The sequence below is a fragment of the Panthera pardus genome, unplaced genomic scaffold (assembly GCF_024362965.1).
Source record: "Panthera pardus isolate Hobbes unplaced genomic scaffold, ASM2436296v1 HiC_scaffold_13, whole genome shotgun sequence".
Taxonomy (NCBI): Eukaryota; Metazoa; Chordata; class Mammalia; order Carnivora; family Felidae; genus Panthera; species Panthera pardus.
Genome location: NW_026526688.1, coordinates 162,958,690 through 162,983,266, shown reverse-complemented (window position 1 = coordinate 162,983,266; position 24,577 = coordinate 162,958,690). Strand labels below are relative to the sequence as shown.

Sequence of the window (24,577 nt, the reverse complement as noted above, 5' to 3'; positions counted from 1 at the left end):
TGGTTTCAATCTCTCAGAGCCATCCGCTTCTCTTTCATCTTCTGCCACGAGCAAGGCAAGGCCCCCAGCATCTCTCACCTGAATTACGACAGCCTCCTATGTGGCCTCCAACACCCTCCATACCCACCTCTAACCCCACCGTCATCATGGCAGCACAAGTGTTCTTTGTAAATACAAAGCTACTCTAAAACCCTCCAGTGACTTCCCCTGCTGTCTCCAGCGTCACCTCTCACCACCCACTCCCTTGTACACTTGGCTGTCACAACAGCCTTTCGTTCCATTCCTCATACAGATCAGGACACCTCAAATTCCATCCCACTCACCACCTGAAGGTTCTTCCTCAGCTTCTTCACCTGGCTGTACCCCATCATCCTTCTCAGGGCATTCTTCACTGACTACCCCCAGGCTCTGGTAGTCCCTGTGACAGAAAGAATAATGGCCCCTCCACACTCTGATCCCTGGAATCTGTGAATCTGTTACCTTACACGGCAAAAGGGACTGTGCAGGTACAGTTAATGTAAGGATCTTGAGATGGGGACATCACACTGGATTATCTGGGTGGGCCCAGTGTAACCACAAGGGAGGGTCCTCAGGAGAGGGAGGTGAGAGGCAAGAGTCAGTGAGAAGACATGACAACAGAAGCAGAGTTCCGAGAGTTCCTGGGCGATGGAATGTAGGCAGCCTCTAGAAACTGGAAAAGGCAAGGAAACGCATTCTCTCCTAGAGCCTCTAGAAGGTGTGCTGCTAGCCCGAACCTTGACTTTAGGATTTTTGACTTCTGGAGCTTCAAATGAAGCTCTGAAGTCTGTGGTAATTTTTTACAGCAGCAATAGGAAACTTCGCCCACACAACCTCCACCCCCCACCCGGGGACCCTGTATGGTATCCGTACCTACTTCAAGGGGACTTGGCAGGTGTGAGTGGCCATGACCAGCTAACATCAGAAATGGAAAATGGGTGCCTGGGTGGCTCAGTCGTTTGAGAGTCTGACTTCGGCTCAGGCCATGATCTCACGGCTTGTGAGTTCAAGCCCTGCATCGGGCTGTCTGCTGTCAGTGCAGAGGCTACTTTGGACCCTCTGTCCCCTTCTCTCTCTCTGTCCCTCCTCTGCTCGGTCTCTCTCTCTCTCTCTCTCTTCCTCTCTCTCAAAAATAAGTAAACATTAAAAAACAAAAAACAGGGGCGCCTGGGTGGCGCAGTCGGTTGAGCGTCCGACTTCAGCCAGGTCACGATCTCGCGGTCCGTGAGTTCGAGCCCCGCGTCGGGCTCTGGGCTGATGGCTCGGAGCCTGGAGCCTGCTTCTGATTCTGTGTCTCCCTCTCTCTCTGCCCCTCCCCCGTTCATGCTCTGTCTGTCTCTCTCTGTCCCAAAAATAAATAAAAAACGTTAAAAAAAAAAAAAAAAAAAAAAAAAAAGAACTGAAAAATGGATACCGGGGGAACAACCAATGTTGTTCCCAGAGGGCCCTCAGTCAATGTCTCAGAGGGCCCTCAGAGCAAGGTTTGTGACAGAAAAAGTTAGAAACAGCTTGAACTGGTTAAAAAGCTATAGTAATCCATACAATGGAATACCATGCAGCTATTTAAAGAAGTAAAGTTGCCATACAAGTCCCGCTATGAAAATCTGTAGAAACGTGCTGGCGAGTGACAATGTGCAGGATGATGCTGGAGATGCCACTCATTTAATCAACGGACACCGAGCCCTGCTTTGTGCCCAGCACTTATATCTGAGGCACACAGCACACGCAGACCAGGCCTGTGTTTAATGCCTACATTTTTTCTTTTTTGTTAACGAGAGAGAGAGGCAGAGAACACATGTGCGTGCCTGAGCGAGGGAGGCACAGAGAGGATCCGAAGCAGGCTCCCACTGTCAGCGCAGAGCCCGACGTGAAGCTCAAACCCACAAACTGAGAGATCATGTCCCGATTTGACCTGATTTGATTTCACGATCATGAAATCAAAAGTCAGATGCTCAACCGAGCCACCCAGGCACCCCTCCGTGCCTACATTCTAATAGAAACCCCTTCAAGAATACTTGGGAAATTATGAACACTAGTCACCAGGGTCTAGGAGCAGGGCTGGGAACTGAGGAGGCCACCAAGGGGCTTTTCGTGTTCTCTTCCCAACTATTCACCCTTTTTACACTGGGCATTGTTATTTTTGTCATTAAAGAAAGTTAATGGGGGCGCCTGGGTGGCTCAGTCGGTTAAGTGTCTGACTTAGGCCCAGGTCATGATCTCATGGTTTGTGAGTTCAAGCCCCACATCAGGCTCTGTGCTGACAAGTCAGAGCCTGGATCCTGCTTCAGAGTCTATGTCTCCTTCTCTCTCTGACCCTCCCCCACTCACACTCTGTCTCTTTCTCTCAAAAATAAACATTGAAAAAAAATTTTAAAAGAAAAAAAAGAAAGTTAGTGAAAATTAGCAAACTAATATCCTGCAGACCAGTTATCTCGAGCCCACAGCACACAATTCAGACTGTATTTGGCCATTTTTTCCTCCCAGTGTGAATTTGCCTTTGGTTTTGGTCACTCTTGTCTCTTGGCCTTGGTTTCCTGGCTGGGGAGGGTGTGGGTGGGGGAGGAGCTGGAATCGGGCCAACCCACTACTCAGGGTAACAGGGAGAATCAAGCAAAACTGGGAATGTCATCAGCACCATGCAAATTGCAAGGTACACTACAAATCCCAACGCCTACGCTCCCACTGCTAGCACCCAGCCCACAGGCACAAAAGGCAAGTGGGAGGCACTGAGAATAATTACTCCATGACCAGATGCTGAACAAAAGAACTTATCAATGGTGGTAAATCACAGGGTCTGGAGGTATAGAAACATAAAGATCTTATTTCCATCAGTAAAAAATTTGGTAACCTTTGAAAAACAATGCACCACACTTTATTAAAAATAGAATCTGAACTGGGACAAGTTCCAACAAGAAGACTGTAATGTTAGCTCTTCAGAGCACTTCTGAGAGCAATCCTGTGCCTGCCGAGGGGGGGCTACAGAACCACCAAATAAACAACCACCGCCACCGGGAAGGATGAATCGTAAATGCATAGATGGATATAGAAAGGCATTTCTTTTTAAAGTGATTTTAAAGGCAGTTTATAAGGAAAGCATATTAGGACTTCTTCCAGTGGGGGACAAAAAGGAGATAGAATCTTGCTCAGGAGGATGGTATACTCAGAACAGCAGCACTGCAAGGTCTATAAAAGCTAATGAGAATATTGCCAGACTATGGGAGCGCCTGAACAAAAGCCACAGAGACCAGGAAGAGCCCTTGGAGATCATCTAGACCCATTTCACAGATGAAAAAACTCAAGGCCCAGAGAAGTAAGCCTACTTGGCCAAGATAACCCCAGGACAGCCCATTTGTCGGCATCCTGGGTTAGGCAACCTCTCTTTCAAGTTTTTACAAAGTAAAGAAGGGCCACACACAAAAAAGGCCAAAGAGAACATGTAAAAATCTCCAAGTATACACAGAATAAGTCATCAGTTATAAAGCCGGAATTAAAGTATGTGACAGGAGGGGCTCCTGGGTGGCTCAGTCGGTTAAGCACCCGACTTGGCTCAGGTCGTGATCTCCCAGTTTGTGAGTTCGAGCCCCGCGTCGGGCTCTGTGCTGACAGCTCAGAGCCTGGAGCCTGCTTCGGTTTCTGTCTCCCTCTCTCTGTCCCTCCCCCAGCTGTGCTCTGTCTCTCTCTGTCTCTCAATAATAAGTAAACATTAAAAAATTTTTTAAAATAAAATAAAATATGTGACAGAAGAAGATAATGTTGTTGCCAAAGACATACTTTTAGGTCTATGTTCAAAAGGCTATTCTACTTATCAAGTAAGTTTTCCAAGTACAAAAGTACATAAAGAACTAGATTTCAAAAAAACTAGGTTTCCCTGACTTCTGTTGATTAAAGTCACTCCTACAGCCTTACACAGAGGGTGAAACAAAAATGAAGTGATACAGCCCAAGATCTCAGGATGAGTCAGGAGCCACTTGCCAGAATTCAAGGATGGTTAAGGAGGAATAGGGCCACTGGTTCCCCAGCTGTAACTAGTAATAATAACAACGGATAACACAAATCATCCTCCCTACTGCAGTCACTGCTCCAAGGACCTGATGTGTATTTTACTCATTTTACTCCTCTAATCCTCTAAATTTAACTCCATGAGGTTAATGCCACGATTGTTCCCATTTTAAAGAGAAGAAAACTGGGACCCAGAGAAGGTAAGTAACTTGATCCAAGTTCACACAGTCAAGGAACAGAACTGGGTTTAACTCACACCAGTATGCTCCTAAACACTGGACTGCAATGACTCTCATGCAGGCAGAGTCCCCTCGGAATCCCAGAATGGCAGAAAGAGAAAACTTGACGGGGTCACAAAGTTGTACAGACAAACCCCTAACTCTGAGGCACCCCTTCAAATAGTCCACAGTGAGCAACATACGTGCCCTTTTCCGTAAAATCTCTACGTAATACTGTAAGATGCTACAACCCGTCTAAAGGAAATGTACAGGGGTGCCTGGGTGGCTCAGTCAGTTAAGCGTCCGACTTTGGCTCAGGTCATGATCTCCCGCTCTGTGAGTTCCAGCCCCATGTCGGTCGGGCTCTGTGTTGACAGCTCAGAGCCTGGAGCCTGCTTCAGATTCTGCATCTCCCTCTCTCTCTGGCCCTCCCCCATTCATGCTCTGTCTCTCTCTGTCTCAAAAATAAATAAACGTTAAAAAAAAAAAAATTAAAGGAAATGTACAATTGAGGTTGGAAATCGGGAAAAACTCAGGATGTAGTCAATAAGAAAACAGATTTTTTTTCCCAAAATGGTTTTAAGGTCTGTGAATCTTTAGCCAAATAGGAAAAGAAAAGAATCTTAAGTTTAACCAGGCAAAAAGAGAAAAACTACATCAAAAAGTAAAAATGAGTTCTAAGGGGTAAAACGTTTTATACCTAATAATGAAATAATGTGCAATCTTACTACTCTAACTTCTGAATTTTTAGATACTGACAATATAATGAAAACACCTGCATAGAGAAAATAACCTACCAGAAGAATGCATAACAAAATGTGTTTGTTTATATATACAGACATATCTTTTATATGTGTATATATACCTTATATGTATATATGTATACCTTGTATATATACTTTATATAGATCTCTTATATATGTGTATATATACACACACACACCTTTTTTTACACCTTTTTTTTTTTTAGAGTTTTTTTTTTTTAACATTTATTTATTTTTGAGACAGAGACAGAGCGCGAATGGGGGAGGGGCAGAGAGAAAGGGAGACACATAAACAGAAGCAGGCTCCAGGCTCTGAGCTGTCAGCACAGAGCCCGACGCGGGGCTCGAACTCACGGACCGCGAGATCATGACCTGAGCTGAAGTCGGACGTTTAACCGACTGAGCCACCCAGGCGCCCCTTTTTTTAGAGTTTTTTAAAGTAATCTCTACACCCAATGTAGGGCTCAAACTCACAAGCCTGAGATCAAGAGTCACATGCTCCAGGTGCCCCAAAATGTGTTAATATATTAATACAGCTCATCTCTCAGTGTTAAGATTATAACAGGAGTTAGGGAGGTGGGAAGGGGAAGACAAGTGGCATGAATTATATTTCAGGGGAAATTTCCCATTTCTGTTTAAATTTTTTTTTAATGTTTACCTGTTTTTGAGAAAGAGACAGAGCATGCGTGGGGGAGGGGCAGACAGAGAGGGAGACACAGAACTGGAAGCAGGCTCCAGGCTCTCAGCTGTCAGCGCAGAGACCGATGCAGGGCTCAAACCCACAAGCCGTGAGATCATGACCTGAGCCAAAGTCAGACACCCATTTCTGTTTTAATTCAAAGAAAACTTCAAAATATCCAATGTGCTCCAAAAGACAGAAATGCAGGCTGTAATTCTGAGCCTCTTAGCTAACAACTGGTGTGGCAAGTTTAAAACTGGCCACTAGAGCTATGCCTGCTGCAGCTGCCCTTTCTTCCTTTGGCTACCTTCCTACCATTTTGCTTCAATGTCACTTCTTCAAAGCTACCTTTCTTGACCTTTTTCTTATGTAATCCTGTGAGATTTCCATTTTATAAAACCTATCAAGACTTCTGATAACATATTTGTGCTTACTTAACATGTTTTCCCACTGAACCACAGGTTGACAAGTGATGATCAATGGACCAAATCTGGCACAACTGCTTTTGTAAATAAAGTTTTATTGGAACACAGACACAGTCATCCATTTACTTATTGTAGCTACTTTCACAATATGATAGTAGAGTAGTTGTGACAAAGACATTATGGCCCAGAAAGCCCAAGATATTTACCATGGAGCCTTTTACCGAAAAGCTTGCTAATCTCTACACTAGACCATAAACTCGACAAGAACAGACTCTTATTACATCTGATTCCTTTGCCAGCACCTAGCAGAGCACCTGGCATATAAAAGGCACTTAAATAAATTTGCTAATTGAATAAATTTGGCAAATGGGGAAGAGTAAGTGGTAGGTGCCACTCATTCAGAAACTTCATGTCTATATATTCACTTAATTTTGTCCACTAGCCCAAGCCAGATTATGTTTATTACCCCTGTTCTACTTATGAAGAAATGGAGGGAACTTGCCCACCTTCACTCAGTCTGTAAAGGAGACAGAACTTGAACATAGGCCGTTCAGATTCAGAGCCCAAACTCCTGACCCCCAGGCAAGGGAGATGATCTTTTCATTTGTATTTTTCATAATTCCATAGCTGCAGATTATAGGGACTAGGCAGGGAGCCAGAGCTGTTCCTGAGCACGTGCTCTCTGGCCCTTGGTCACACATCACCTCATCACCTAACCATCGAACGCTAACCACCGACTACGCAACACCTCTCTGCTTAGAGAGCAGACAGGTCACCCAGGCCCAGTGAGCAACACTGAACCAAACTCTCCTTCCAGGTAAACCACTCCCGGGGACCACATTTCATAGGTGAGGGAAATGTGGTTAGTGGGGGGTTAAGGAACTCGCCAAGGTCAGGTGTTAGTATGAAGCAGAGGTCTGCTGTGAACCCACGACCTAAATCCTGACACGCTGCAGCCCCAACTCCTGGCACGAGCACTAACCCGCCTCCCGGACCTCTGCCGGCTTTCCCCGGGAGCCATCATCCACGGAAGGCAGTGAGAACACATCTTCATTCTGCACCACGATAGCATGACATTTCCATGCCCTCTATGATATTGGGTAGGGGGAAACACGCAGAAAAACATCTCAACAGGATTTAATTTAATGATCATGACACAACAAAACAAAAACGTCTGCTACTGAAGAAAGATGACCCTGGGATACATAATGATCCCAAGTCATCACAGGAAGGGACATTAAAGAGCAGCTAGAGACTCTGGTTTGTAAAATAGCTCTCCGCATGCCTAGAGACAGCGCAACAAAGTCCTCATGCAAAGATAAAATTTCAACTCAAAAGCAGAACAAAAGATACTGGTCTGTGTCTATATTCTGGCTGAAGGGGGAGAAAAAGGAAATTTCACCCACAGTCACTAACTCAGTGTGCTAGAAGAGAAACTCATCCCCAATCCAACGTTCTGCAAAGCCACCAATGTGCCACCTTGATTATGAGGTCTCTTAAGCTCTTACTTCACCCAGGAACCCCTCCCATCACTTCCTAGAAAAGCAGCATGAATGGCATGGGATACTGGCAAAATCCCAGGTCATAGAGGTCAACTCTGCAAATTGGACTAATCGGGTGATTTTGAGCTCCACCCAACCCTGTCTAGTAGTTCAAGTTCAAGGTCTTCATCCAGTGAAAAACCAGGACACCAGTATTCCATGTTACAGCCTGGGAGAACCGAAGGGGTTAAGGTACCCGATGGGTTTGCATGGCACCCTGCCCTTCTGGATCAGTACTGCACCACCAGAGATATTCTACTCTAATGGAGCGAAAACATCTAGTACTGATTGTGAAACATAAAATATAGAATTCTGTGCTCTCTTCTCTCATCCCCAAACAGGGCTGCAATGGAAAAAAAGAAACGACAGGAGTTCTTTACAGCAATATTACCCAAAGTGTTGATAGTGCCATGAGCTAAGTTCAGAAAGTAAAAACAGATATAATGAATGGATAGAGTAATTCTGTATCTGTCAAGTTAATCATAAAAAATAGGGGTTTTGAGGGCGCGTGGGTGGCCTAGTCAGTTAAGTGTCCGACTTCGGCTCAGGTCATGATCTCATGGTTGGTGAATTCGAGCCCTGCATAGGGCTCTGGGCTGACAGCTCAGAGCCTGAAGCCTGCTTCAGATTCTGTATCTCCCTCTCTCTCTGCTCCTCCCCTACTCGTGCTCTGTCTCTCAAAAATAAATAAACATTAAAAAAAATAGGGGTTTGTGTGCTTATGTATCTTTGGAGTTTTTAACTCTGTTTGGCTAATAATTCTTTTTTATTGTATTTTATAAAAATATCAGTCTGCCACAGATTGAAAATAAAAATAAAACTGGTCCTTCTCTACAGACTTCGAAAGTAATTGCCAACAACAAAACAGTTAAATGAAATTGAGCTGGTTTTCTTGAACGTGTGAATAGCTGCTCAAGCTCACTTCTAACAAGAGAGACGCAAACTAAAAATATACTAAGACTCCATTTTTCCCCTGACTGGCAAGGATCAAAAGGTTTCTGGATAGCACACTGCTTTGGCAAGGCTGTGGGTAACGAGAGTCGCACATATTGCTGGTGGAGGGCAATTTGGCAGAATCCGTCAAAGTTACAAATGCAAATCCATTTCTGAGAAGTAAGCCGACAGCTATATTCCCACACATGTAAAATGATTTATGGACATAAGGATATACGTTCCCTATAGCCTTGTTTGTAAAAACCAAAGGGTGGAAAACTACCTTTATGCCCATTAGTGCTTAAGTGAATCCAATACATTCAAGCAACTGAATACTCTGTAGCCATTAAAAAAGAATGAGGATGCTCTTCACTTACTACTAGCACAGACCCACCTTCAAGGCATAAAAGCAAGGGGCAGATCAGGATAGATCAGTATATGCCGGAGGTACTACCTGTGTTTTTAAAAACTATGAGAGAAATATAGAGGCGCCTGGGTGGCTCAGTCGGTTGGTTGACCGCCCGACTCTTGATTTCGGCTCAGGTCATGAACTCCAGGTCGTGGGGCTGAGCCCCGCATCAGCTCCGCGCTCAGCACAGTCAGTCCCCTTGGGGTTCTCTCTCTTCCTCTCTGTCCCTCCCCTGCCCCTTCTCTCTCTCTCTTCTCTAAATAAATAAACATTTTTTAAAAAACAAAAATACTCTCTCTCTCTGACCCTCCCCCGTTCATGCTCTGTCTCAAAAATAAATAAAAGTTAAAAAAAAATTAAAAAAAAAAAAGGGGGGGGGCCTGGGTCACTCATGCGGTTAAGTGTCCGACTTCAGCTCGGGTCATGATCTCATGGTCCACGAGTTCGAGCCCCATGTCGGGCTCTGTTCTGACAGCTCAGAGCCTGGAGCCTGCTTCAGATTCTGTGTCTCCCTCTCTCTCTGACCCTCCCCCATTCATGCTCTCGCTCAGTCTCAAAAATAAATAAACATTGAAAAAAATTTTTTAAATAAAAATAAAAACTATGAGAGAAATATAAACATATTCGTTTGTATATGCATAGGATACGTCTGAATGGAAGCAGAAGAAACTGCAAATATTAATCAGGCCAGTTATAACAACTGGGTGCTGGCTATATTTTCAAGATATATCCTTTTGTACAATTTGAAATTTCTACCATAGGAACTCATATTACCTTTTTAAAAACTTAAAAAAAAAATTTTTTTTAAAAAGAAACTGAGCTCAGTTACTTATGTATTTCTCAGGTAGGAACACCTAACTGCAGATGCCAGGTAGTACAAGAGGGTATGTTAGACACTTATTAGGTGATGAAAAGTCTTTGACTAGATGACGCGCTCTCATTATCAGGAAAGGGAAAAACATTGTATCCTGACCGATGATTACAAAAGTTTTGCCTGCACTGTGCCTCCCCAGGACCTTTCAGTGGGAAATCACAGCTTCTTCCTCCTTTTGTCCCCTCCCGGCTTTCCCCACAAGTCCAGTCTCTGACTGGAAGCCGTGCTAGATTGCAGTGTGCAAACCCAAAGAGGTCTAAGTCACCTGCCCATGTTAGGAAAGCTACAAAGTGGCAGGATCAAGACTGGAACCTGAGACTTCAGATCCCAAGGCAATCTCCACTCCATCCTTTGGACTGCAGTGCTAGTGGGAAAAACAGGGGCACTAGAAGGCAAGAGTAGTAAAATGGTCAGGCTCTGGGCTAAGCACCAGACATTAATGAGTCCATTTCAGCCCCACAATACCACAGGGAGGGAAGTTCTCTTGCCACCAACATTATGGGTGACAAGCAGAGTCTCTGAAAGGGGAGCATTGGCAACTCTCACACTCAACCACCAACAGTGTGGAAACCCCAACCAGATCTACTCCACTTGTTAACCTGCCCCCCAAGGAAGCTCGCCAACCTGTAACCTACAAACCACTGTAACAGTATTCCTCCAGAGGCGCCTGGCTGGCTCAGTCGGTAGGGCATGGGACTCTTGATCTTGGGGTCATAAGTTGGAGACCCACATTGGGCATGGCGATTACTTAAAAAACAAACAAACAAACAACAACAACAACAAAACCACAAGTGTTCCTCCAATAGTCGGTTATTTGAACCACCATAAAGAACCTCTTATCTGAGCCAATGCCTCCCAAACTAGGAACCATGAATCCCAGTGGGAGGTTAGATAATCTTAGGTGGCACAACTATGAACACTTTTAACTCTAGCAATTATGCATTTTTTATTGAGGTATAATCGACATACAGCATTAAATTAGTTTCAGGTGTACAACATAATGATCTGATATTTGTATCTATAGTGATTATGTTTCTGATATGCATTACAAAAGCATATAACTAGCTCACCAAACCCATTACTTCACAGATGTCTTAGCACAGAATGAGACCAAATTAAAAGTTGGACAGATTCAAGGAAAACTACTACTAAATTCAAGTGGTTCAAAGATACAGTGAAGGGGTGCCCAGGTGGCTCAATTGGTAAGCGTCTGTCTTCAGCTCTGGTCATGATCTCGCAGTTTGTGAGTTCAAGCCCCGCGTCGGGCTCTGTGCTGACAGCTCAGAGCCTGGAGCCTGCTTTGGATTCTGTGTCTCCCTCTCTCTCTGCCCCTCCCCACCGCCTCTCTCGCTCTCTCTTTCTCTCTCAAAAATAAATAAACATTAAAAAAAAAAAAGATACAGTGAAGACTGGGAATAAAAACAAAAAAAAACTGCAGCATACAATACCCACTAGCTCTGAATGTCCCTTTTATTTTATTTGTTATTTGCCCTCCTCTCTCTACACCACACTGCCTCTTCTCAGGTGGATGAGGCGGTATCCCCAATAAATAAAGCACCCTGAAATGCTGCATTTAAATGACAGTGTCCTTTGGTGGCTTAACCCTGGGTTGACCACAAGGCCTGGTTTGCCCTGAATAGCTTTGATTACACCTACAGTAAATCAATTAATGCCTAATAGCTATTTAGAGCATCCCCCTCTCACTGTAAGAAGTGTCTGACTTGGGGAAATAAACTAGAGAGCCTCCCTACTGTCCTATCACCTGCTACAGTGCAGAGCTGAGTGGGAGAGAGTTCTGGGCCTCTCTCTAGTCCCGTTCCTCCCCTTACCACAAACCAGTGAAGAGGGAACCCCACATCCCAGCACCGCAGTCAGAACCACACAAGGTGAATTTTGCCTCTGCTCTTTGCCTGACCTCCTTCCCCCAACTCCACTCCTCCCAAAATGCCCACTAAACGTAGACAGCAGGTCAAATGAGAGCAGAATTCCATCAAACCAGTGATTCTCAGACGTCAGTGTGTTATCCTTTGTGGTTTTCAGTGTATCTATAAACTACCTGAACTTATCAGCTGCTTTCCCTAAAGCCGTTCAACTTCTTTTAACAACAGCTTTGTGCTTTGGGTAACCTGAGGGAAACATTAATTCCCTAAAAGAACGAGAATAATTATGAAAAGTAGAATGTGTGAGGGCATCGCAGTTCACAAAATGCTTCCATAGGCAGCAAGATCGTCTTTGATTCTTCCCCAGAATGCTGTGAGAAAGGTACTTTATCACCTGCCTTTTTGTGTTATCAAGAGATGAGGAGACAGGCTTTGAAATTTACCAAGCAGGATTCCGAATCCCAAACTCCTCACTTTAGAAAAAAAAAAAAAAAATTTTTTTTTTTTTCTTTTTTTCCCCGGGGACTTGCCGTTCTACGTGTGCTTCCCAAACCAGGACAATCTGGCCACGCTAGAAATGCAAAATCTAGGCCCCACTAGAGGCCTCCTGAATCAGAATCTGCATTTTAACAAGCTCACCAGTGAATTCCGGTGGACGACGGAATCCGAAATCCGAGGAGCACTACCTCCCTCCGAGGCAATTCTCCCATTCTCCCAGGCTCCAGCTCTTCATTCGATCAGCCAGGAATCATTGGTTGAGCCTCTGGCACGTATGTGCCAGGCACTGCGCTGAATGCCGGTGAAGAAGATAACCTTGAGGAGCCGCCAATCTAACACCCTGGTGTCTAAGCTTGGGATGTTCCTCAGAATCAGCGGTGGCACTTAAAAAACTCGCGGGTGATTAAAACCCACCGCGGACCTACCTACACCTCTGTACAGTCACAAACTCTGAGACTAGGGCCCCAGAAGCTACACATCCAAAAAGCTCCATTTCATGCAACCACCTTGGGGAGCAATCTGGCGACACCTAGTAAAGCCCCGGATGGGCACACTCCGAGAGCAGCACTTTCCTTTCGAGGCCTACATCCTGGAGAAACGAAGGCACGTGTGCAAAGAAGACAGGCGTGAGCACGTTCACGGCAGCACTGTTTCCAGAGAAATACACTGCCTTTCTAAAAGAACTTCCGAAAGCAACTGGGTAAACAGGAAAACTCTGTAAGTCCAGCCTCGCTGTCGTTCTCACCGGCGACGTATCACGAATTTACTCTCAACACTCAACGTATCTTCTCCCTTCTAGTCTGTAGTCTTGTCGCTGCAAGTCTTCAGCCCCTTTCTATCATTCCGTCAACCTGTATCTTCCACTTCACCGGTACCGTTCTCAACTTGTTCTCTGGTCTCCCCACTTTCCCCCTGCATCCTCCCTTTCCCTATTTTCAGACAAAACCAATGCAATCCTGACTTTCAAGCCCTGGAAAACTGCCCCGGAGTCGCTGGATGAAAAACAACCCAGCACAATAAACACACGAAAAGATGTCCAGCCTCATTAGTAAACAGGAAAGTGCACATTTTAAACCACAAAGATCCCACTTCAGACTGGCAAAACATCAAGTCTGACAATGTCGGGTGTTTGAAAGCACGTGCAGCCGCTGGCGCTCCCCAGCGCTGCTGGTTGGAATGCAAATCGGCACGACTGCTTTGGAGAGCAACCAGGCAATATATTAAGAGTTGAAGATGCCCATTTCCTTTGACCCAGCAATCTCTCTTCTACGTATATGCCACAGAGAAACTTCAAACATATGCACAGGGAGACAAGTTCAAAATGTCACGACAAACACAGAAAAGTGTAAAGCCAAGTGCTTATCAACAATAAAGTGAGTATATTGTAGCATACGCATGGAGAGCAGTTAATAACCTAGAATCACGTAGACTTTAATGGATGAATCTCGAAATCAGAGTTTATTTTTTTTGTTTGTTTTGTTTTTAATGTTTATTTATTTTTGAGAGAAAGAGCACGAGTTAGGGAAGGGCAGAGAGAGAGGGAGACACAGAATCTGAAGCAGGCTCCAGGCTCTGCTCTGTCAGCACGGAGCCCGACACGGGGCTTGAACTCACAAACCGCGAGATCACGACCTGAGCAGAACTCGGACGCTTAACTGACTGAGCCACCCAGGCGCCCCTCGAAATCAGAGTTTAAAACAAAAGCAATCTCACTATCAGGGAGCATGTTTAAAACATGAGGAAGTGACACTACATGTGGTTGATGAACATACACGTATCTAGTAAAAGTATACAAACGGGGGATAAACACCAAATGCAGAAGAGTGGTCACCATCTGGAGCAGGGGGGAGTGAAATGAGGAAGGGTTCGCCTGTATTTATATTTTATTTCTTCACTGGGTGGTGGATGGAAACACACGGGCATTCACTCTAGTATTCTCCGTATTTTTCTGTGTGCCTGAAATTTACCACCCAGGTAAGCACCCAGAAAAAGAGTCCCAAGTCTGAACAACTTTAAAGCATTTTCAGGCTCTGCAAGTGGCATGAAAACTGGACGGGCGGGAGAAGAATGGACCGACAGGTGAAACGTGAAGCTTTGGGAACCAACAAGGTTTCCATCCACACGCTCTTAAAAATATCCAGCACAAATAACCATTCTTAAAACTGTAGTAACTAACATCTCATGTAGAGGACTTATGACATACCCAAAATTCTTGGCAACAATCTCCGAACACAAACATTCTAAAAAGCCTTTAATGCCAGGTTTGATTGTTGATACAGAATTTATTTGTCTCAAAAAAGTATCTGCTTGTTCATGTTGGAGTGGCTTTTTCTCTTAAAAGATCAGCAAGGCCTTTCAAACCCTTAGATTAGCATTGGTTTCACCACAATTGCAATTTAATTTGCATTAAAATATTTGGTCCAGAGCACTAACTAGACTAAAATACACCAAACTCTTCCAGTCTGTTTGCTTTGGGCTAGCTCCATGAGAAGGCTAGAGATAAAACCACCCAGAGACACCTTTTGATACCACAGAATTGAACACGATTATAAAGCCTGAAGTCATTCAAACAAACAAGCTGGGGAAAAAGGAAACGTGACTATAGATTTCTCTTAATTGCTAAGAGAATCAAAATTGAAAAATACTTTCAATTACAACCCCAAATACCCAAATTCCACATTAGTTAAAAAATAAATAGGTTTGGAGGCGGCTGGGTGGCTTAGTCAGTTATGCGACCGACTCTTGATTTCGGCTCAGGTTATGATCTCGAGTTTGTGGGTTCAGGCCCCACGTTGGGCTCTGTGCTGATAGCACAGAGCCTGCTTGAGATTCTCTCTCTCTCCCCCACCCCCTTCCTGCCTCTCTCCCACTCATGTTCTCTCTTTCAAAATAAACATTAAAAGAAAAAACAGGTTTTATTCTGTGGGTGAACTGGAACACAAAGTTGATATTTAGAAAATAATATTATAATCTATAACGCTAACTAAATATTGGCATTCAAGTTTGTTTTCATATAGGAATCCAAGAAAAAACAGAGAAAAATCTATAGGCCTAATTGTCAGGTACTGATCCAACACAAACATCTACATACTAGACCAAGAGGCCAGAAGATGAGAATTTTTTTTAAACCTCAGCCCACCCCACCCCACCCCACCCCGCAATTTCTAAACTCTGACCACTATCGGAGTAGACCCTCACACATGACTTTAAAGACCCCTAGCTGATACATTAAACTGAGTCTCCAATTCTCTTTGGGAAGGGGAAACGACAGTAACAGTACTAGAGGAAGAGATAAGTTATGTCTTCTCCCATATCATAAGATGTACATACTTTTTGAATAGTTTAAAAAATTTTTTCCAACTAGTCTCAAAATACTGCCTCAGGCAATTGACTTAGCAAGATAAAATGATCTCTATAAAATTCTCTAGCTCTGTTCCAAATTGCTACTCAATTTACTTTCCCTTCATAACAAGGTGACTTCATTTATTCAAAACAATTCAAATACGGCACTCACTATGGTGTCCAATAATATCCTGGGACTGTTGAATGAATACAAAAATGCTAATATGTGGTAAATTCCACACAGTTTTAAATAAGCTGGTTCGGTCCTCAAATGGTTGCTAACCAATTAGGAGATGGAGATTTTTTATAAAGACTCTAAGAAATACCGTTCACTGAGAAGCTTTGGACAACCCCAAAAAGTGTATGAGTTTTACAAGGTGAGAAAGACTAAGGTCCCAAGAAATACGACAACTTGTCCAAAGGCACCCTTAGACTCATGCCTAAAAAAAGAGACAGCCATGGAACAGATGCCAGGTCTAAGCTACGCTACTATAAAATAAAAAATAACCCAACTTTGGTCAAATGCAAATTACGTTAAAGAAACATCCTGCTGTGTTCATCAGCCTTTTCTTTGTATTGCTTCTGAGATTCTGTTCAACGTTCATCTGTGCAGATACCACACCGTATGCAAATTGTTTCATCTTTACCAATGTTATGCCCACAAAATACGAAATTGCTGAGCTCTGTGGGGATAGGGACTCCCCTCATTCATGAAGCACCAACACATAGTTTATGCCAACCCAAACATAGCAGGTCCTCAACAAATGGCTGCTTATGCGAACGAAACTGTAGTCTATTTGACACACAGCATTTTCTCTATGGTACATCTTAGAGCGCTCCCAACAAATGAAGATTCAATGATTCAGACCAATTTGCATCGGTACAAGTCCCATTTCTAGAGGGCACATTTGGTTTCTCCTAACAAATGCTTCCTCTTTAGAAAAATTTCTCAAGCTCTTCAAACTGAAAACAGGAAAAAAAAAAAAAAAAAAAACAAACCCACACCAAACCTTTCCATTCGTAGAGCCATAAAAATACACAGGAAGTTAAATCCATTGATCTGGATAAAAATCAGAGGATTATCAACGAGGGACATTTCCTCATGCTTGGCAGCAGCTAGTACATTTTCAAAATTACAACACACCAGCCAAACAAGCTTTACTCTCTCTGAACCAGATGCGCGGTGTGGCGAAGCTGACACAAGCAAGCTGATCAAGAATCACTACGGCAGGAGTTCACATGGAAGTAAAAGGAAAACAAATAGGAACTAGCATGAAACTTGCAAGAGACAATAAAATTTCAGCGGGCAAGGAGACAGGCAGAGGGGTGCGGATATTCTCCAGAACGCCTGTATCTAAAACCGGCATGAGAAGTGCGGGGGGGAAAGAGAAGGTGATCATTTCTCAATCACATAAAGGATTTGCTCCAAGTTTAGTTTCTGCTCTGTTGGGTCCTTTCTTGTCTGGTAGAGGAAACAAATCTACTTTTCAGTGCTAGGTTTTGGCTTGTTCAAGTCTTACCTGGATGGATGGTATCTTTTAACACCCTTTCTAGACACATCAGCCTGTTTAAAATATGCCAAACGACCTGCTAAAAAAAAAAAAAAAAAAAAAAAAAAAAAAATGAAGCTGCCACTTGCTCTTACTACAACTACTCAAACCAGCGAGGACCTAGCCACGTTCGGAGTGGAAAAGACCAGTCAGAGCCCCAGAGAGAAGCTAAATAGTGAAGAGAGATTCAGACAACACCTACCTGGAAACAATTCATAATCGTGAAGAATTTAAAGGGGGATCCGGTGCAAAGGTACGTGCGGCCAGGTGAAAAGACAGCAGCCGCCTCATCAGCAAGCCTTTTCGCGTGGGAAGGAAGACTGGGAGGGACAGGGGTGATCTGAGCAGCCTTTTACAAGGGGCGGGGTAAAGGACTCCCATCCCAGCCTTCCCATACAGTCTCTCGGCTTGGTTTGCATAAATGATCCTGGGGCTCGTTTACAGTAGTGGCTGCTTCCACCAGGTCCAAGAACGCATCATCTTCATTGGTCTTTTAAACCATTGGAAGGTGCCATAATAGCGACAAAGAGCTTAATAATAGCAGCTGCCCCTCACTGAGGACTTGCCAGGTACCAGGCCGTGTAGTGCAGGAGCTCATTTAATACAACGCCTGATGAGGTAGGAGCCACTGTCATCCCCTTTTGCTAGATAAGGAAGACAGCAACTCATTCAAGGACAAAAAACGGGTACATGTTAGAGCCAGGACTTGCACTCGCTCAAGACAGTGTCTAAACAGGAGCGGAAAAATCCTTTTTTTAGGAATTACCGGATCCTCATTTCACCCGGGTGATGATGCTAACCCTGATGCCTTTGTTTGCACTTACGGTGTCAACTCTCCAGACACAGTACTGGCCTGCACCTCTCACGTCCTCCCTGCAGTCCGCCTCCCTGAGTTTTACTGGAAACTGGTTGTGACATTCCACCCAGGTGTGCCAAGAAGCCCCAGCAGCACGGAGGGGCGGGGGGAGGGAGGAAAGCTGGAGGCTGGCTTCCTCTTGGGACATGTAAGCTCTCAAGTTCCCAGCCTACTTCAATACAGAGAGGTGTCACCATATCCAAGCAGGAGAGGAACGCCACCAAGGGCTGGGACCATGCCTCACTGCCCTGTAAGCCCGAGGCCACACAGCAAGCACGAGAGAGTATTAGAGCTGCTCTGGTTTCACAGTTCCCCTCAGGAACTGGTCTTCGCAGAGAGAGAAACAGAGAAGAAAGGCATCACCTTTCCACTGCACCAAGCAACGTTAATGCCACTAGACAGGAAGGAGCAGGAGACCCATCTCTGCGTGGAGAAGGAAGGAAAAGGGAGGAAATGGAACGGCTTCAGGGGCCACCCACCACATCTAACTGGTCCTGCGCCAATACCTTTGCAGCTATCACTCTGGGAAGCCCCAGCCTTTGCTCTGCTGGCCAAGGCAGCAGCGACGTCCAACGGTGCTGAAAACCGAAGCCAGGGCCAGTGGGTCCTGAGCTAACAACCCAGGGCTCCGTAATGCTCCTTGACCATGTGTTAATCTTGTAGGAGAATGTGGGACAGAAGATTTAAAAAGCTGTGTGACGGGGGCAGGGTAGCCAGATCACCTTACCCCAAGGCTTCTCAATCAAGCCTTCTCAGATTCCCTTTAGGGGCCTGTATTATTAGCTTCAAGGGAGGTTCTCCCCCAACTGGCATTAAAAGAACACATGTTCCAGCTTGGGGGGGGGGGGGGGGGGTGAGACGCTTTGATGGAAGGGAAGGGGACCCTGGAGAATGGAAGCAAAGCACAGTCTCTCACCCTGCACAGGAGGGCAATGCTTTATGCCAGGGGTCAAGCTGAGGCTTCGCAAAGCTCTGACAAGTGGGGGGTGCCAGCAGGACGCACCCTGGGCACCCAAAGGGCTGGAGGCTGTTCCCACAGAAACTGAAAAGGTAGGGAGAGCCAAGGGAGAAACCCAAGTTAAAGTGAGCACCACATCATGGACCCAGCCCCACCAGAGCCCAATGGCGTCCCCTTGCTGCCCTGCGCCCCTGCTCACCAGCCTCTACTGGGTCTGGCAGTGCATCTGGCAGGATAACCCTGGAGACCTCCTCCAGGCCCAAAGACCGCCCCACCCTCTGGGCCTCCACGCGTTACCGCCAATAACCTTGACCCTCCTTCACAGGTGGGGAAATTGAGGCATCCACCACAAATTACCGTGCTTTCCCAACCAGGTAGAAGTTCACTTCTGTACCTACAATTCTGCACTTCTTTACAGCTTTATTGCATTTCAAATTTCTCCAGATACAACCGGCTGCCTTTGCAAAGTGAATTTTAAATACAGTTGAAGGAGTGAACTCAAAATGAGATGAGGGCGGTCAGGGAGACCGGCAGGGCTTTATCTACCGCAAGGGCAGGATGGGTGCCTCCGATCCCCGGCATATCCCCCCAACCCCCAACCCCCCCCCCCCCCCCCGACGCCTCCACCGCAGCCCGAGGGCGGAGGCACGGCGGCGCGGCCGGGCACCCGCGGGCGAGCTCCCGGGTCCCCGGGCTGGGAGGGGGGCGGGGGATCGGGCCCCTCCCCCGCGGCCGCCCCGGGGGCTGCGGCCCGCCCGCCGAGAGCAGGGGCCGGGAACTTCTGGCCGCGCCGCACGGACCCCGGCGCGCCCCCCCCCGCCCCCGCCCCCACCCCGGCGCCCCGCGGGTGTGCGGCTCGGGCTTCCCTTTCTTCGCCTCGTCGCGCCTCGGGCGCGACCCCCGAGGCGGCGGTGGCCGCCACTCACCATATTACAGATGGAGGCGATGTTTCGGACAGTCATTAGTCTAAAGGTTGCAGCGATCCCGCACCGCCATCTTTATAAGGTGAAAACAGGACTGTCCATGGTGGAGCGCTCGCGGGGAGGCCGGGCGGCGGGGCGGCGGCGGCTGCGGGGAGGCGGCCTGGGGTCCGGCTAGCAGTTTGGCTGGGAGAGGGAGGCCGGGAGGGAGGAGGAGGAGGAGGAGGAGGGGGAGGAGGAGGAGGAGGCGGGGAGGGCGGGGAAGGCGGGGAGGCGGGAGGGAGAGCGGAGGGGCGGGGAGTGGCGGAGCGAGGGAGCCTGGGCCGCGGCCGGCGGCGCGGGGAGGAGGGGCGGCCCGAGCGCGCCGCGTGCAGCCCGCGCTCCGAGCGCTCCCGCCGCGCGCCCGGCCCCGGCCCCCGCCGCGCCCGCGCCGCTTCCCCGCCCGCCCGCGTCCCCGGCCACCCGGCCCGGCCTTTCTCGTGGCCTCTTTATTTCCTGCTTCCCCCTCTCTGGGCTGGAGCGCACGGCCAGGCCCTGGCTCGCGTGGCTGCAGCAACCACACCGCGCGGGTCCCCCGGGCTGACTCCGGCGCGGGGGCGGCCGTCCGGGGCCCGCGGGGAACCGGGGACCGCCTTGGGCGCTGGGCGCCTGGAGGGGCCGCGCCTCCCGCGGTCCGAGGGCCGGGGAGGCGGGGGCTGCCTAGAGGGCCGGCGGGGACCCGGGGCCGTCTCCCGTCTTCGCTTTTTCCTTCCTGCCGCTCGTCCCCCCCCCCCCCCCCCAACAGCCCCGGGTTTTTCATTTGGGGCGAGTGGAGAAAGCCAGGGGCAGGGATGACCACGTCCAACTGTTGGTTTCTCCCCATGGTTCCAGCCAGATGGCACCGGCGGGGACCCAAGAAGTAAATGGGGTCAGGTCATGGGGTTGTTGGAAAGCCCTGGCCGGCAGCGGGCCGGCCGCCTGGTAAAAGGCGCCGGGAGGGGACAAGAATCTGGGGCTGGGCGGAGGCCAGCCACGGCGCGCTCGGGCAATTTGTGACATTAGCAGGTACAAAAGAGAAGTCTGGGTTCTGGCCGAGGACTAGAGACTGCCCAAGGAGCGATTTGAATACGGATAGAATGGGAACCAAACTTTTACGCATCTTCAGGAAACACAGACCTCTCGGGCACGCAGCCTCTTTGGGCTTTGGTGAGGGTGCTGCCTCCTTTCCTTTCCGGCATAAAAGGTCGTGGCTGATGGCTCAAAATGCGGATCTACACCGCTTAGACGATTTGTTCGCCTATAATGGGGGAGCCGCTTTCCGAATGAGTGAAACAATTCTACAAAGTTGCAGTTCAGTGCTTTCAACAGAGAAGTTACAGAGGTGGAACCCGTGATAATTCTGAAACCGATGTATTTTAATGACAGATCGAATTAGAAGAGAAACGAATACAATTGAAGGTAGCTTTTTACTAACCAAGGCTGACATACTGGCAAAATACCATGCCTCCAAACCTCCATTATTTCCGTAGTGTTTCGCTGCCAGGGATGAGAGCATTGAGGGCTGGGATCTCGAGGACTTGAGGTGGAAATAGAACACGGACAACTGCTGCCTGAAGTTCTGTGGGATCCTGTTGGCTCTGTTTAGTTCTCTTTTTTTTTTTTTTCCTTTTAAGTTTATTTATTTATTTATTTATTTTGAGAGAAAAAGAGGGAGAATCAGAATCCCAAGCAGGTTCCAGGCTGTCAGGGCAGAGCCGGACATTGGGGTTGGACTCAAAAGTGGTGACATCATGACCTGAGCTGAGATGAAGTCAGATGCTTAACCAGCTGAGCCACCCAGGCGCCCCCCCTCCCCCCGCTCTGTATATTTCAGTGGATTTAAGGAATAATATTCCTGCTTATGTTAAGTCATCCTGGCAGCATCTTGTTTCCAAACGGATCCTGATGATGGCAATAGCCGACCATGACGTCGTACCATCATCAGCCATGATCTTCCATGCAGTCATGGCCGTCAGTCACCACCATAGCTATCAGATGATTATTATTGCCTCTTGCAGGTGGGTAAAATAAGACTCAGAGGGTCAAGTATCCTACCGCCATGGTGTCACCCACGTGTTACAGATGAAGCAGGTCTGAAAAGCTGGCAGAGCACCATGGGAGAGAAGAGGACCACAAGACACCCAATATGGCCAGTTGGGTAAAAGGCCTAAAGAGGTTTGAAGGCTTGGAGGAAGTCACAAAATAAGTGCACGAAGCACACTTGAGGCTAAAACTCAGGCCTCAGGACTCAATTTCACAGACATTCCATTCTAAAGGCATTAATCCAAAGCCTTAAATGATATGGAAATTTTATACCATACTAGAGGCATTATTTCTGCCAACATCGGCACAGTGGATTGCAAAGGCCAGAGGATTGAAAACACCAATGACATAATGAGCATTGAACATCATCCGGTTACTGAGTGCTGTATCAGCAAGTTCCAAGGATCTTTTGCATGCCTTTTAACAGCCTATAGCCTAAAACCGAAGTGTTCGATATAGACAAACACCCAGATTGAAACTCAGGCAGTGAATTACATACACAACAGATCAATGAACACCGCAGATCTTGTCAGACTCATGAATAATTAAATGTATTTTTATACTGCCACAAGGTTAGTGTTCACAGGTCTAAATTGGAAAAGGCATCAGTTGAAGAAGAATCCTAACCTCAGCGTCACTCATCGAGGAGACATTTGGAGGTGATAGAGGTAAAGTCATAAAAATGTTGACAAATTAATGAGAGAAATTTGAGGAAAAGCATTTCACATATAGGCCAGCCAATATGAAGGTATGGAGTTAAAACAGGAGAGTGGGCAAATGGAAGGATGGGATACAGGCTAGTCCTAAACAGTCTAAGTAAATTTGAGGGAGGCAGTCACTCCAGATCGTATGGCCCTGCTCCACAAAGTGTGGTCCATAAACCAATAGCACTAGTCTCACCTGGGAGGCTGTTAGAAAGAAGTGTAGACTCTAGGTTCCCATCCCAGACCTACTAAATGAGACTCTTCATATAAAGTGCAAGGAGATGGGGTGCCTGGGTGACTCAGTCGGTTAAGTGTCCAACTTCTGCTCAAGTCATGATCTCCCGGTTGGTGAGTTCGAGCCCCGCGACAGGCTCTGTGCTGACAGCTCGGAGCATGCAACCTGCTTCAGATTCTGTGTCTCCCTCTCTCTCAAAAATAAATAAACATTAAAAAAAAAATTTTTTTTTAAATAAATGAAGTGTGAGGAGCACTGCTCCAGCCAATCACTTGTGGTGCCATTCCCAGTGTTTACCTGTCCAGCTTCTAGATTCTACTTCGGGAAACTTTCTCATTTTCAGAACCTAAGGTTCACGTGTGGCTGCCCCTGCCCCCTGGCTCCAGAGGAAAGCACATGATCCAGGGCTGGCCAATGAGAGCGCCTCATGGCCCAGCCACAGTGATTGGTTCAACAAGGAGAATGTAATATATGCGGAGCCAATGAGAGTCTACCCCGGGCCTTTGGAAAAATAAGGGCTCCCCTTCCTGAGTTTGCTGAACTGATAGGATAAAGTCTAGAGCTTCCATATTTCCATGCCTGAGACTGAAGCCAATGTAGAAAAATGGAACTGAGGAATGTAAGAGAGATCCTAACAACATCTTTATCTACTTGCTGCTAGATCTATAATCTGGACTATTCAGCAACTTAGGCTAGTAAAGCCATTGCTTTCTTGGGCCAGTTTAAATTGAGTGTCTGCTATTCGCAACTGAAAGAATCCTAAAAACCAGTGTCTTCCTGTCCCCCAAATTAATTAGGTTCAATCTGAATTCATGTTTCCTTTTCTTCCCTGCCCTACAAACTAAACCAATATTTCAAGGTCTTCCTTCAGATCTGCCTCCTCCATGAGGCCTTCCAGATCCCTTCCTCCCACCCACTACCGCTACCAATGAACCACACTATATCCAGGTGGTTCCATAGTCTCCCCTCCGTTGTGACCAGTTTCATGTCTTTCCCTCTCCCACTTCCCCTTTTTGCTTGGTTAACACTACTGAGCCCTCAGGGGTGCCTGGGCCACTCACTCGGTTGAGCCTCCCACTGTTGATTTTGGCTCAGGTCATGATCCCAGGACCATGGGATGGAGCCCCAAATGGGGCTCGGCCACTGAGCTTGGAGCCTGCTTGGAATTCTCTCTCCCTCTCCCCCTCTATCCCCTCTCGTGCTCTCTCACTCTCTTTATCTAAAAATAAAATTTTAAAATTTTCAAAAACAACCACTACTCAGCCTTCAGATAAGACAAGAAAAATTGAGATGCCCTGTTACATGTCCTTATAGCACTATCCATCTTCCCTTCATGGACCTCATATTTGTAAATATGTCTTTGCTGTATAGCACACAGCATGGAGGCAGTAGAATGGGTGGCTAAAAAAAATGACCCCTTGGGGCGCCTGGGTGGCTCAGTCGGTTAAGCGTTCGACTTCGGCTCAGGTCATGATCTCGCGGTCCGTGAGTTCGAGCCCCGCGTCGGGCTCTGGGCTGACAGCTCAGAGCCTGGAACCTGTTCCAGATTCTGTGTCTCCCTCTCTCTGACCCTCCCCCGTTCATGCTTTGTCTCTCTCTGTCTCAAAAATAAACGTTAAAAAAAAAAATTAAAAAAAAAAATGAGCCCTGAATCCAGACTGCCTGGACATTGTATGGCATTGGCTGTATGACATTGGGTAAGTTTCTTCACCT

The 24,577-nt window shown here is 46.8% G+C and overlaps 1 protein-coding gene across 1 annotated transcript in view; it reads right to left on the bottom strand.

Annotated features, from left to right (window-relative positions):
* The window catches only part of USP46 (ubiquitin specific peptidase 46), a 62,069-nt gene extending 42,027 nt beyond the window's left edge, over positions 1 to 20,042 (bottom strand). The window contains exon 1 of the mRNA XM_019470065.2: positions 19,871 to 20,042. Coding sequence (XP_019325610.1) covers positions 19,871 to 19,906 — 36 coding nt within the window. The 5' untranslated portion in view covers positions 19,907 to 20,042. The remainder of the gene's footprint in view (positions 1 to 19,870) is intronic.
* Positions 20,043 to 24,577: the final 4,535 nt, after the last annotated feature.